The 15,267-nt window shown below is 36.8% G+C and overlaps 1 protein-coding gene across 5 annotated transcripts in view; it reads left to right on the top strand.

The window, feature by feature from the left end:
• The window catches only part of LOC134537894 (zinc finger protein 260-like), a 104,356-nt gene extending 89,372 nt beyond the window's left edge, over window positions 1–14,984 (top strand). For 4 of the 5 annotated variants that reach the window (XM_063378819.1, XM_063378821.1, XM_063378822.1 and 1 more), the window contains one exon: window positions 13,085–14,984. In XM_063378819.1, coding sequence (XP_063234889.1) covers window positions 13,085–14,080 — 996 coding nt within the window. In that variant the 3' untranslated portion in view covers window positions 14,081–14,984. Of the gene's footprint in view, window positions 1–4,743; window positions 5,522–13,084 lie in introns of those variants that run through there. The other variant, XM_063378820.1, reaches the window with a different exon arrangement.
• The last annotated feature ends 283 nt before the right edge of the window (window positions 14,985–15,267 follow it).

Below are 15,267 nucleotides of genomic sequence, written 5' to 3'. Positions count from 1 at the left end.
TTTTTTATAATTTTAATTATTTTTATACCTAAAACAATAATAAAGGTAGTAGCTACTGTATCTGTTGCAATATCTGTTTGATAAATGCAAACAAGTCTATGTGTTTCACACACAAAAATACATATAAACACAAAACTAGTTTTCAAGAAGCTAAGTCGAATATTAAATTAGACACATTCTTCAAAGAGGCTTGCAGAACACAAAACCAATGCAACAATTAACCTTCAAACCAATCTTGTAGAATCAGACTCTGAATAAAGACTAACGTACATGATGCAGTTTTATAAAAACAATTACCGGTTTAAAGAATGCAGTGATGGTGTTTGTTTTGTCATGTATATATTTGTAGGTTTTTTTATGATATGTGCTGGTCCAAGAATTACTTATACAGCCATTTTGCTGCAGTGTAATTTTCTTGTATTGGTTGTATTTAACCGTTTTCAGTCTTGTAAGGTAATTAATTGTTTTATATTAAAACCAGTTATGTTTATATTTTTGAATTAGTACGCAAACATTTTCAACGATAGAATTTTAGACGCATCTGGGTTTTTTACCCATGTGTCGGGGTTTATTTGTAGGTTATCTAGGTTTTTCATGAATATCAGAGTGGCAGCCCTGGTTACAAGTCATTTTGTTTATTGTCCTACTTCAAAGTACGCTCAGTGCAAAGTGTGTGCACCGTCTCGTTCAATAATAAAACTAATGAAATTTTAATATTAAAAAGTACATTAATACAAGATATAATATTTATATTTGTGCACCTAACAGCTATGAAAATGCAAATAAATTCTCAGTTGACACTAATAACAGATGTAATCAACATATGGACTTTCTTTTTTCGAAAACAATTAGTAACTAGTGTTTTTATACATTAAAAATTCACGATTTTATCAAAAATAAAAAATAAAAAAACAGATAGGTACATTAGTGAGCATACTATATCAATGTTTTTTCAAATGTTTCTTCAGATTAGTCGATGATTTATAACTCAGTTTTTGTTTACACAAATTACAATTAGCAAACTCATTATTTTCCGTGAAAAAATTCCACACAAATGAAGTCTTTTTCGTGCACTTATCCATTCCTTATTTCACTATAAAGATACTAACTACAAACCATGACAGCCCGCAACATGGTGATACACGGCCAGGACGAACTGCAGTGAATGTTGAACTGATTGATACTGGTTGTATCAGGCGGGCATGAGAGTATCAGAGGTAGAGAATTACCAGGCGTGATAAATAATGTATCAGATTCTCCTTCCGGTCGCACGGTCTGCGTACGCGGAGCTTTGTTGCCTCCTGGGACCGTCTGATACAGAAGTATCAGAGACTTGTAACATGGTACAATGCTGTATCAGTATCAGGTTGGGACAGATACCGAAAATTGCTGTCACAACCCAAGGTTAGTAGAGAGAGGTTGTCTCGATCCCATAAGAACAATGTAGACAGCCCGACACTCCGCTCTGACGTCATCTGCAGCCCCGCCGTTCCCAGCCGTAATACTACACCTGCTGACTGACGGCTTTCTCTTATCAGCTCGGCTCGTTTCACATGTCTGATACACAATACTTATAGTATTTCATTTATGCTTTGTAGATTACTGTTAATTATAATCGTTTTGATCTGCTTTTCAAATGACAACATGTGACTGAAAACAAGGATGAATTATTATTTCAACATATTTTTTCAGTGACAGTAAAAATTTTCAAAATATCAATGATGTATCCATGAATTTTTAAAAATTAATATAAGTAACATGTAACTAGTAAACAAAATGGTTTATTTGTATTTATTTCTCAGTAAGATTATAATATTTAAAATAATTGCATATCAATTTATTAGTGTTTAATAAAAGTAGCCATAGCTCATTAAAACGTTTTGGGAATGTTTGCAATATAAATAAACTGATTTAAAAATAAATTTCTAACATGAATACAGCAGTTTTTCGTGTAATCGTTTCATCCTCTTTTGCATCATACTCGAGCGTTTTCTTCACTTTTATTTCTTCAAAGAACAACAATGCGTTCGAAGTCTAGCAACGAAGAACGTGCTACATTCAAAAATTCGAACATGTTTACTAGGATAACTTTTCTCGTGTCAAATGAAGATGCCCATCGTTGATAAGTTGAAAGTCTAGGCAATGGGAAGTTAAGTTTCTGTTTTAAAAATAAATAACATCGCTTACTGAAATAACGCAAAGTGAAAGCGAAATCTTTGTCCTCATTGGTCCAGTTTACTCTTTTTTTCAACGAAAGTAATAAGTTAATTTGATTTTTTGAAGAAAAAAAAAACACTTGAAAGAATATTCCGCATGCGGAACTCTAACGAAGAACGGTTTTTTGTTTGTTTTTAAGATTTACGTTTTCTTTTTTGAGTTTTTTCATGACTTCCAAATTGAAAACTGACTTTCTTTCGGCAAGAAACAAATTTTCTTTAATAATTTGGATTTCCTTCCAAAGCATTTCATCCGAGTCATTGTTAGAACAAGACTTTGAATGCTTTAACTGACTACAAGAACATGTTTCTGCCTCACATTTTCATTTGAATCTACGATTAATTTACATAACATTTTTTTTTTTTTTTTGTTTTCCCTGCATTTAACTCGGTCTTCTCGGCGCACACGACTTTCCAATGTTTCTACAGGTGGTGTAATTCGAAGTTTTAATGAAGGTACAGCATTTGGTTTAAGACTTCTTTTAGCGTATGTATTTAACATCTCAGCTTTCGAGTCGCGCTTGTAATCATCATCTGTAAAGTGCTCTGAACATATGTAAGTTGTTTTTGGATTCCACTCACCATCACGTCAGCATTTCTGAACCCACACTTTCAACAGATGATCATCACGTGGGAATCGATGATATTTTATATGATTTGTTTCAGGTAAAGATTTTGTTTTTACCAAACTATTTGTACACACAGCCACTGTACACCGCGTACCTGGCATTGTAATGTTTAAATACAACTTTTTAACAGCGTTTAGCCTACCAAAACAAATTCACTTTAAATTCGTGTTCTTAACATTTTGCCTGCTAGTTATAATTAACGAAGCACCTATGCACTTATGTTATAAGCAACACTAACATTTTATAACACACGCACTCTCAATTAATCTCCTCACAACAATACCTCTCCCTGCATTACGCTGTAGTTTGACTCGTTATTACGAGCAGATGTGCTTGTAAACAAAGTAACTGATAGGAGCAGACGGGCTGGCAAGCCCAGCCGGGGCTGCAAGTGACGCGATGCGCAGAACGATGCGCAAGCGATCGAGGCAACCTCTCTCTATTAACCTTGGTCACAACCCACCTCTATTCTTACTCTTCAGAGCGCACAACAATCGCACATAATGGATTGTAGCTGTCAAGGCGTCAATGCACACGACCAGCGTCCATATCGATAAGTTGTTAGCCAAATGGCGAGCGTTCATAATCAAACTTATAGCGTTTGTTTACTGTTTGCTTGTGTGTACGAAACGTAAATTTATGTTTGGCTAGGATAAAAGAAAGCCAAAAATTTGTGCACGAAGTGTGTGATGTATTTTCGTGTTTTGGTTTTGTTAACGACTATGCTTACAAATTACTAAACACAAAGCCGTTTAATTGCCGCCACATTTTATTTTCCAACTGAAATAATTGTCGAAGAGGTTAAAGTGCTACGGAATGGAATTGTAATACTTTCTATGATATAATGTGCTGAAAATGTTTGCCAACAAATGTTAACGTGTTTTAGTGCGAAAAATTGGCATGCGGGAAAGCAGATATAGTTAATTTTATTCAATTAAGTTTCAAACTAACCTTCATTTGTTAACTTGAATATTTTTCCATGATTTTACTGCAACTACATACTAATAATTTTATTTCCAGTGTTAATTGAATGAAAAGTTACTAAGAAAAAGAAAATGCCTGGCAAATGTTCTTTTAAAGAATATTGGCTCTCAGATGAAAATGATAGGTTTTCAAAGTGGTTGCGTCCTGTTAAAGATGACAAGTACAAGGCATTTTGCACATTCTGTAAATCGAAGTTTGATGTAAGTCACAGTGGTTTGTCATCTGTGAAGGTTCATGAAGCAGGAAAAAAACATCTGGAGCTGTCTTCTGCCATACTACAAAGCAAACAATCAACACTAAGTTTTTTGAAGGTTGACAAGCTCACACATTTGGGTCAGGAAAAAGATACTGCACCTTCCACTTAAAGTAGTTCAGGAACCGTGACTTCTATTGATAAATTATTTACTGAATGTGCAACTCCTTCAAATTCAAAGTCACAACACATCCCAGGTTCTTTAAATAAATATTGTGTTGATGAGAACGTGTGGAAAGCAGAAATATTGTGGTCACTTAATAAGGTAATGACACACACATCTGACAGAAGTTCATGCGCTACTAGTGATTTGTTCCCCATAATGTTCCCCGACAGTGTTATAGCACAAAAATTCAAAATGCAGAAGGATAAAATTGGTTATGTGACAACCTTTGGCCTTGGCCCTTTTTTTCAAGAAAAACTTGCCAATACTTTACAGAAGTGTACATTTTTTGCAGTTTCGCTGGACGAGAGTCTGAATCGTATTGCGCAAAAAGGACAGATGGATATAATTGTTCGTTACTGGGACAGCAGTTTAAACATGGTTTCAACTCGCTACCTGAACTCCGTGTTTTTAGGGCATGCCACTTCAGCTGATCTTCTTGAGTCTTTCACTTCAGGAATGCATGATTTGGGATTGCCTCTGAAAAATGTTTTGCAGATAGCCCTAGATGGGCCAAATGTGAACCTCAAGTTTCTGAAGGACTTCAACTACATGATGGAAAAATCTGCAGACAACGAAGAAGATAAGAAACTGATTGATGTTGGAACTTGCTCTCTTCACACAGTTCATGGGGCTTACAAGACAGGCCACAATAAATGTGAGTGGCAAATAAATAATTTTCTGCGTGCACTATACTACCTTTTTAAAGATTTTCCATCCAGAAGAGCAGACTACACTAAGTCAAGTGGGTCCACCGAGTTCCCTCTGAAAATGTGTTCTATCAGATGGGTGGAAAACTCGAAAGTCATTGAAAGGGCTTTAAAGATGATCCCACATTTGAAAAAATATGTAGCTTTTGTTCAGCCTAAACGACCAGAAACAAAGAACTTCAGTGTTGTTGAAGATTTTCTTAAAGACAGTTTTCTTGAAGCGAAACTTTTTTTCTTGCAATCAGTGGTAAAAGAAGTTGAGCCATACTTGATAAGCTTCCAGAGTGACAATCCAATGTTGCCATTTCTGTATGTAGAACTGTATTCAGTGGCACGCAGCATTCAGGGTGTCTACTGACCCTGGAAAACCTGGAAAACCTGGAAAAATCAGGGAATATTGTAATCAGGGAATAATCAGGGAAAAATCAGGGAATTTTTTCAAAAATCAGGGAATTTTTGTTTGGTAGGTTGTAGTTGGTAATTTTTTTTTGTTTATTTATCAGGTTGCATTAACGTAGCATCAAGTGTATCCCCTCCCATTTTTATTTTTGAATGGCTAATAATGAACAGTTCACACGTCCATTTTCGGATTCGGAAGTGGCGTCAAATCACATGATACAAACTGGTTCAAGCTGGTCTGTTATTCTGCTGACGTATGTGCTGCAGCATGTGCTTCCCATGTTCGGATTATACAGACAGGTGCATTTAATTTTAAGTATCTATGGTTGCTCCCATCGTAAACTGGGCATTTTTGTTAGCTTTGAAAATACGTATCACAGACACTTTTGGTGAAGATTCGCCATAATTGCTAGAAATTAGTAGCTGTGGGCTTCATACGGTCCATGGTGCTTTCAAAACTGGAATTTCTGCTACACAATGGGACGTTGTTAGTTTTTTGAGGCACAGTTACTTTTTGTTTAATCATGTACCTGCATGGAGGGCAGATTACATTAGAATAACTGGATCAGAGCTTTTTCCCAAGAAATTTTGTGCAATCAGATGGAATACTGCAGTTGCTGAGCGTGCCATGAAAACGTTACCCCACCCAAAGAAATTTCTTAGTGAAGTTTCTATTTCATCTGTCTCTTTCAATGTAGTGAAAAGTGCTCTTGAAGATAGTCTTCTAGAAGTAAAATTGACATTCTTCCACTCTTTAGCATCAGAGCTGGAATTGTTTCTTACAATGTTCCAAAGTGAAGCACCCATGGCACTTTTTCTCTATGATTCACTGGTAGACATTTTATTAACTTTGGCAGGAAAGTTTGTGAAACCAGAGGTACTGAAGAGCTTTAGGGACAAAAACAATGTATGTATCTCGATTGGATTAAGATAACCAGGAAAATCTATTGACTGCTAACAATATCAAGTTGTGTTATGCAGTACGCCATGCCATCAAAAAAAGAGAAAGTACCAGAAATGTCTGTCCTGTTACTGAAAAATATGTTAGGACTTGTCCAAAGGTTATGGTAAAAAAACTTCAAGACAAAATTCCCCTGAAGTACAAACATACCAAGGGAATTTCCTGCTTATGTCTGTCTGTGGCTTTAAATTCGGGTGTGAGGAAACAGCGTGTGAAGTACAGTTTATAATTTTGTCTTCGAAACAGGTGGCTATCAGGACAAGAAGCTGATAACATTGAGTGATCATATCAGTTGGATGTTCCTCGCAAGATTCTGAAGCACTGTGGATGCTTATTCTTAAGGCACATACAGTAGCAACTAAAACAGGCCTTCTTAAGTTTGTGAGGATGATGTTGGTACTTTCAATGGAAATGCATCATTGGAAAGAGGATTTTCAGTGACTTCTAATCTACTGACTGAAAACTTGCAGGAAGAAACACTGATTGCACAAAGACAAGTGTACGACTTTGTTCAACGTTCTGGAGGTGTAGAGCATGTTGATATCAACACGTCCATGTTACAGTATGTAAGAAATGCTAGTTGTAGGTGTAAGGAAGCCCTGCAAACAAAACAAAAAGGAAAGGAAGCTGCAGACAAGAAGAAGGCAGAAAAAGAAGAGTTGAAGAGGAGATCAAGGCATTGCAGTTGAAGAAGGCTCGAGTGTTGGATTTGGCTCGTTCTGAAGCAAGTGCAATAGACGCAAAAGTTGAGTCACTGCAAAATTGACGGGAGCTTCCTTTTACTAATGTTTTTTGCAAAAGTAATTGTGTGAAATATTTGTAGCAGCATGTTTATTTGCTATCAATTGAGTCACTTTGGCCACGTCTGGAAGAAGGTAATTTTTTTACTAATTTTAAGTAAGTTGAAATACTTTGAAACCCGTCAATGTATTGTTATGCAGTTTTTTCAGTTTCGTGGAATGTCGTAATTGTGTTAAAGAAAACCTGGAAAAATTCAGTTTTAGACCTGGAAAACCTGGAAAAATCAGGGAATTTCATTTACTAGATTTGGTAGACACCCTGAGCATTGCAAGCCGGTTTGTGAAAAGGGATGTAATGAGTTCTGTGAAGAACACAAAACAGCTACTTGCAATTGATGTGAAAAATAACTTGTCATCTACACAAAATGTGGACATAGGATTCGGTGCGAAAAACAGTTGTAAGAATGTAAAAGAACTCGATGTGCAACTATTTAGACGAGATTGTAGAAGCTTTTTACTTGAAATGTACGTGAAATTGACTGGACCAAAGTCTCCATTACGTAAGAGTATGGTAAAAGGAGCTGCTTGCCTTTCACCATCAGTAATGTTGAATGACACATTAAGGGTACAATATGTCACAATTGCCCTTGATGAACTAACTTCAAAAAATCATGTCTCCAACATTGAGGCAGACCTGGTTAAAAGAAATTATCTTGGCATCTGTGAGCAATCTGCTGTTCAAGAAAAGTTGAAGACTTTTGACATAAGTTCACACAGGTTGGATTCTTTCCTCTTTGACATCCTCACAGATGCTAAAGCTAACCAGGCATTGTTGTCATTTTGCACAATTATATTTACATTATTTCATGGCAACAGTGCAGTTGAGAGGGGATTTTCGATCAATAAAGAGTGTTTGGTTGAGAATATGAATGAACTCTCTCTTATTTCTCAGCGTAGCATTTATTCAGCTGTGCAGGCAGTGGGTGGAATAAATAATATTGAAATATGCAATGGAATGATCCAAGCAGCTAGGCGTGCAAGCTTCAAGAGGAAGGAAGCCCTTGAAAAAAAGAATTCAAAAGGAAAACAAGAGGCTAACGAGGTAAAAACTGCCATGGAAACGCTTGCAAAATTAGAAGTCAGGAAGAGAAAACTTCTCTTGGAGGCTGAGGAAGAAGCTTCTGCACTCCAGAAGGAAATTGACACTGAGAAGAAGAAGCTGAAAAACATGTCAACTAATTAGAAATTTAGTTTCATACTTTACAGTTTTTTAGTGTAAATACTCTCAGGATTTGTAAATACTTGTTATTCACAGAATACAGAGAAATCAGTCAATAAGAGTGTTTTGCAAGTATCTTAAGTGTATGCAATTAGTTTTGTGTGTATGTAGGCTTAACTTATGTCTTTTTTCCAGCACTTAGGCCTATACATTTTGATAAAGAAAAGCAAACGTTCAATTTTTTATTTTATTTTTGATGTAAGGTATACGCTACACTTAATTTTATAACATTTAAAAATTATGCCATTTTGACAAGTTTCGTGGTCACACTTCAGTAGAAATCGTCATGAAAAAGTCAAGAAAAAGTCACTAATTTTTGTTTTTGTAACTCAGTAGACACCCTGTAACAGTTCATTTAGTGTAAATTTGTTTCAAAAAATGTTCCTGACCTTAGACAAAGCACAAAAGTATACTGGCATATGCATGAAAACTGCTGCTTAAGTCAAAGAAATGGCATCGGTAACTTATAAATGGCAATGTCTCAGAAACCAGCAGGAATCTTGAAACGCTGTTTTCAGGGTAAATAGAGAAACGTCTTTAGTGTTTGAAAAAAGTATTTTCGTGATTTTATTATTGTATTTACGGAAAAGCCACGACATACGAATACAGTACACTCCCTATTTAACGCGGTTGTCGGGGGACATAACTTTTACCCGCATTGTTGCATAACCGCGATGTTTCGATGTGACCAAGGTCAAAAGGCATAAAACACCGCCTGTGTTCTAATAGGTCGGCAAGCACGCACAGTATAGACGGCCCGCCTTTGTGCGGACTTTGCATCCGCAGTTTCCACTAAACACGGGTGAAAAAATAAAAATAATAAATTTTAAAGATAAATATTAAATGTTGAATTGTTTTTATTTTTCCGCGTGCCGCGCACAGTTTGTCGCACGGCCTACGAGCACGCCACACGCCACCATACACACGTGCGGCACACAAGCTGCTGCTGCCAGTCTCGTGGTGTTAGCCACAGTATCTGCTTCGTCAGTGTCCGTAACAAAGTAAGTGCAGTGTGTGCGGTTACACACGATTCTGTGGTCAAAGTCTTCTAAAAAGAAAGGCCGTAGTGATACTTCAAACCGAATATGAATCGCAAAGTACCGAGTTTGATTGACAAAATAAATATTCTAGATTTACTTACAGATAGCTTGTCTTTTGTAGAAGCAGGCCGCAGATACAGGAAAAAAAAAAATTCTAGCATTCGTACAATAAAAAATAAAGAATCGTCTATCGTGTCAAGTGGTTAAACTTTATTATCCATGCTTACAGTAAATTATAAATGGTCACATGTGGGAAACAAAAATTGCGCCAATTTAATTTTAGCGCAATCAGTGACGCCGTATTAAAAACCGTGTTAAACTTTGTCTTTACTTATTTCACCAAACGCTGTGTCGAGTTGCTGAGTGTGTGTGGCTCGGATCGGCAAGTGTTATATTCCCCAGCCTCTGTTTAAAGGTCGGGAGACCGCTACACATAAACATTTCCGGGACTTGTTTACTACCTCACGGCAAAAGTGGTACAGTATGGTTCACGTAAATATTGGACCACTGGGAATTCCTGGGCAAAGATTAAAAATACGCTAGCCGATTTACTTTACTATTTAATGTTAAAACATTATACCAAAGTAAAAAGATGAACTTGTATAATACAATGAATTACCCAATAATATTACGTCTGTAGGTTTAAGTTGTAACAAAACATTTATATACAGATGTCCAGTAAAGTACCAATTAAGATTCTGGAGTGGAATTTTAAACACCGGACTACCTGATTTTGCCTTGTACGCAGCGACGCTGCTCAGTCAAGTGACTCATGCTCTGCCTGTGAGCTGCGTGAACACATTCCCTCCCCCACTCCCCCTGGTGTTTCTGCCCGCTCTAATCTCTACCTCTCTCCATGTTCTCGGCTAGCCTCTCCCTACCCAGCGCTTGCTGACAACCAAGCCTATCCAACATCAATCCCCAGCCGAGTCACGCTGGATAATGTCGCTGGACGGTCAGGTCCCCTGTCCGATGCTTCATTTGTGAGATAAAGCGACGTTAAGAACTAGTGTTTCAGAAAATATCACTGGGCTGGATTGGACCATAATTTGAAAACCCTACAAGATAGAGGAATAATGTACGGAGATATCTTGTTTAGAATTTTACTGCGGACATTTTCTACGCCTAGGCTTTTTTCTGCCCGATGCTTAGTTTGTTAGTTACAACGCAAAATTATCCTAATCGGCTGTCAACCATTTATTCTATTATTATTATTCATTTCTGACTGGGGGACATGGTCTGACCCGCGATATACCCGATTCCGCGATCAATCGGGGCGCGATATACCGGGAGTTTACTGTATTGTCATAGAATTTAACATCATCTACTCCACTTCTTTTTTTGTTGAACTTGTGTACATGCATGTGACATTTTAACAAATTTTTATTGTAATCTTAAGCATTGGATCATATCTCTTGGTAAATTCAACCATATTTGATTGAATTATGCTCTGGTTTTCTTTGGTTTTTTTTTTAAATATGTACTCTAATTATTTCTGTAGGTATTAAGTAGGTATGCATCCATTAAACCATTTATGTATGAAATGTTGCTTTACTTTTGGTGCATGTTTCACTAACATTGATTGAATCATTACACATTTAATATGTAACCTGTTTTATCTTGGCCCCAAGTCTTTTATGTTATAACGGACGGAGTGACCACTTCAAGACGAGTACTTTTAAAATATATTGTAATAAAAATTTCAAGGCCCGAACAATGCCGAACAAGTTCCATAGTGGACCAGATTTAATATTTAGTATGTTTTAAATAGTTTGGTTAACCAATATTATTGTTTGCAGCCATTAGCCAAAATTTTAAAAAGGGTTAAATGTAGTATTTTTTATTCGGTGGCACGCTTTCAAAATATTTGTAATGATTGTCAGCCGGAAACGTGCAGATACCTGCCTCTAGGGCGCTGAGAGGAGCCCAGTCTGTCGCCGTTGCTACCCGGGGTAAGGAGCTCCGCTCACCCGTCATCTTCAACTTTAATCACTTATTCACATCCATCTGTTGGCTTAATAAGTATAAATTGCTTTCATATAACTTCAGGGCTTATCTCGGGTAGTAGCATGTTGGACATAATTATTATTTTATTCATTAATTGAACTTTGTCATGTATTTGAACTCTAACTTGATTTCCTGGACCAACCTTTAAACTGATTTGTGTCGCTGGCTTTGTAATAGTGTAACATGATGTAGAGGGAGAACAGATGTATAACGGATATAAAACTCAGAAATAAGAATAGTTATTTCTTTGACATGAAGAATGAATTGTGGAGGCTGCCTCCAAGAGCCTGCTTAGCATACCACCGTACTTAATATAGTGTGCAACCGCTGAGAGTAGACGTAGTCTTATTTTAAGTGCTTTATTCTAAATTGGAAGTACGAGTCTCGCTACACACGGGCGATGTCACGGCCCTGAGACGAGAGATGCTGGGTCCACATGACCAGTATTCCATGTGGTGGCACCCACAAGATTATATTCTGATTAAATTAGTATCAACCGACCTCCCCCCTCCTCCTTGCAATAGCAGTACAATCAACCACATATAAACAAACGAGATACCATGACTTTATTTACTGACCTTACGCATCTGCAGTCAAAAATTTCAATCTGACCTAAAGAGACTCCTCTTTTCTTGACTAACGGAACCGTAGAAATTAACTCACAATTCTCAGCCATAGTGACAACTATTGGGGTTTATTTTTAATGAATACAGAGAACCTCGTTAACAAACCTTGACTGCTGTTCCTCGAGCCACTCGGGCCTCGTCCGACTAAGTGAAATATAAGTAGTTTCATTGTCTTAACTCCTCTTCTTACAACCTAATCATAACCTCCGAGGGCCATGGCCTCCTCTCGGAGTGAACTTTAAAAGTTAAATTGCAAACTAGGGGACTTGTTGCCACAAGCGAGAGGCATAGCCTCCGCCTGAGCGAACCCCAGCCTCACTCAAACTCCCAGTTAAATCCCTTCTCACCGCCTACGCTAAACAATCCATGGTTGTTGGAACCAAATCTACAAACAACTAACGAGGACAGCTGAGCATGCTACCCCCTTCACCACACCGCGCGGCCTGTTGCACCAGCGCTCCCCAGTGGCTGCGGCCAGCGACTGTGCAAGCGCTCAGCAAACAAACGACAACAGAATTTGTCCAATCTGCATGCCAGCCGTATACTCGCCCCAATTACTTGGTCCAACACCTGCACGGTGAGTGAACAGAGCAGCCATCCCAGAATCCCAACTATGAAGTCCAAAAAATCTTATTTCAAAACCCTGGAAATTTGTAACATGCAGCATTACCCTCTCCTCAGCGAAGCTCGAGCCCCTTGGAGCTACCTCCAAAACATAAATTTAAGAATTATAAACATTAATCCCAAGAAAGATACTAGAAAAATTTTAATACTTAAATGTTTACAACACAACATAACAATATAAGTAGTGTGTTCCCAATACCAGTATGTAAGGTTAAAGACACCTTAACATCTGGAATTTTTTAGCATTAATTATAATGATAAACATAAAATGATATTTTTTTTTTTCAGAATGAAAACCTTTAATATATTATGAAATAAAAAATACTACTATTTTTACTGGCTTTTTTCCCTAATGTACCTCAGGATATGCTTGTTTGAAAAATTATTCAATGAACTACTAATACAGATAATTTAACTCAAACATTTTAAAATAAAGGAATAATTTTGTTTCAGGCAGGTGATAATCCTGCTGTGGAGACTATCTCTCTGGCTGGAGCTTCCAGAACAAGAGCTAGTTACAGCGGTGAAGGCAGTGCATGTCTCAAGACTGAATGTGTACCAGAAGATGATACACAGGCAGAAACTGCTACCTGCGGTACTAGTTTGATGTCTGACATTTGCGTCAGTGTTTCAACAGATTGCAAGTGCCTTCACCATCATCAGCATTTGTGTTCTTCAAGCAAACAAGACAAAGAAGCTCCAATTATAAGACAAGAGCCACTAGTACGTCATTTAGTTGAATACAACATATCTCTTACAGGGGAGCGTCCCTTCAAGTGTGAAGTGTGTAACAAATCATTTGCAAGGAAACACAACTTTCAAAGACACAAGAGGGTGCATACAGGGGAGCGTCGCAAGTGTGAATTCTGTAGTAAGTCTTTTAGTTCTGAAACGGATCTCATTGTACACAACAGGACACATACAGGAGAGCGTTCCTTCAAGTGTGAATTATGTGGTAAGTCTCTAAGTTCTAACACGTGTCTTATTTTACACAACAAGTTACATACAGGGGAGCGTCCTTTCAAGTGCGAATTATGTGGTAAGACTTTTAGTTTTAAAAGGTATCTGGATATGCACATCAGGGTACATACAGGGAATCATCCCTTCAAGTGTGATGTATGTAGTAAGTCTTTTAGTTGTAAAAGGGATATCATTACACACATCAGGCTACATACAGGGGAAAGGCCCTTCAAGTGTAATGTGTGTAGTAAATCATATGTTAGGAGAGAAGTATTTAATGCACACTACCGCTTACATAGGGGGGAGAATGCTATAAAGTGTGAATTATGTAGTAAGTCTTTTAGTTGTAAAGCGGCTCTCAGAGTTCACAACAGGTTGCATACAGGGGAGTGTCCCTTTAATTGTGATATGTGTAGTAAATCATTTAGTGTAAAAGAAAAACTTATTACACACATGAAAGTACATACAGGCGAAGGTCTCTTTAAATGATAGCTTGTAGAAAATATTTAATCCAAGTCTGTGGAAGCACCTGAAATAGCTCTAGCTCAGATATAACTTGCTGCACTTCAGAGACATTGTTTAGCAAGTGGCCAGTCTCAAGAAACAACTCTAGCGGAGCTATAACAGTTTTCTTTTGTCTGGTTTACAGAGTGAGAATGAAGGGTGAAAAACCATTATGTAAATATGTATTTATTCCCCAACCTCCTTCTTTTTTCATTTTTGGTAGTTTCATATCTTCAGCTCTACTTCTTTTAATAGTTAAAATTTAAAAAAAAATTCTTATCTATTTAAAAATTAACTCAAAAAATTCAACAGTTGGTTTTATGTATTATTTTGATCTCAATATTGCAACCAAAAAATTTGTGATAGGATGAGAGGAAAGTGGAATAATTGAAAAAGATTATTGAGGAATGTTTGTGGTGGTTTGGTAATGGAAGTGACAGTTACGTAACTTTCACATTAAACAATAACCACAGGGGTAACTATTATCATACGTGCCAAATTTTATGGTTACACTGAAATATTAATGGGATTTAATGTTTCAGGTCTAAAGTATTTAATAGGTAGAACACTAGAGCAGATTCTTTATTGATGTGTTAGTATTGTATTGTTGTCTGTGCAAAAGTTAAAGGCATTTCTTTTAGCTATGTTGTAACTGTTGTACTAAGTATATTGAACATTTGTGATCACTGTTATTTCATTTCGCTAGTTGTTGGCTTTGGATCATTGCGGTAGGAGTAAGTATGCAGAGAATGTGTGGTGGCTAAGATTTTAGATTAATATATTTATAAGAAAGATGATTTTGAAGAACCAATAATGTAGAACACTATAAAGCTCTTTTTTAATGTAAAGAGGTTTGTGATTTGAATTAAGATAAATTTTTTATTAATTATATCACTTTTTTCAAATCTTTTAAAACAGTGCTTAGTGCTTACTTTTTGGCAAATAAATTTTAGTTTTCCTTTTTATTTTATTTTGCTTTAATTTCGGTTTGGTGCCTTTTGCCAATACATGTTGTGTAACAGACATTAAAAACATTCTCTTTGTGTGTTTTCCCACAGTTTCTTTGGCTGAAAGGTTTATTTTTGTCAAGATCCTAAATTCTGTAGGTTATGAGAGCCTCAACAAATGTGCTGTACACAAGTGTTAGTGTCAGCGATGAAATGAGTTGGAAT

Source organism: Bacillus rossius, chromosome 12 (assembly GCF_032445375.1).
Source record: "Bacillus rossius redtenbacheri isolate Brsri chromosome 12, Brsri_v3, whole genome shotgun sequence".
Lineage (NCBI taxonomy): Eukaryota > Metazoa > Arthropoda > Insecta > Phasmatodea > Bacillidae > Bacillus > Bacillus rossius.
This window is presented reverse-complemented; position numbering and strand designations above follow the sequence as displayed.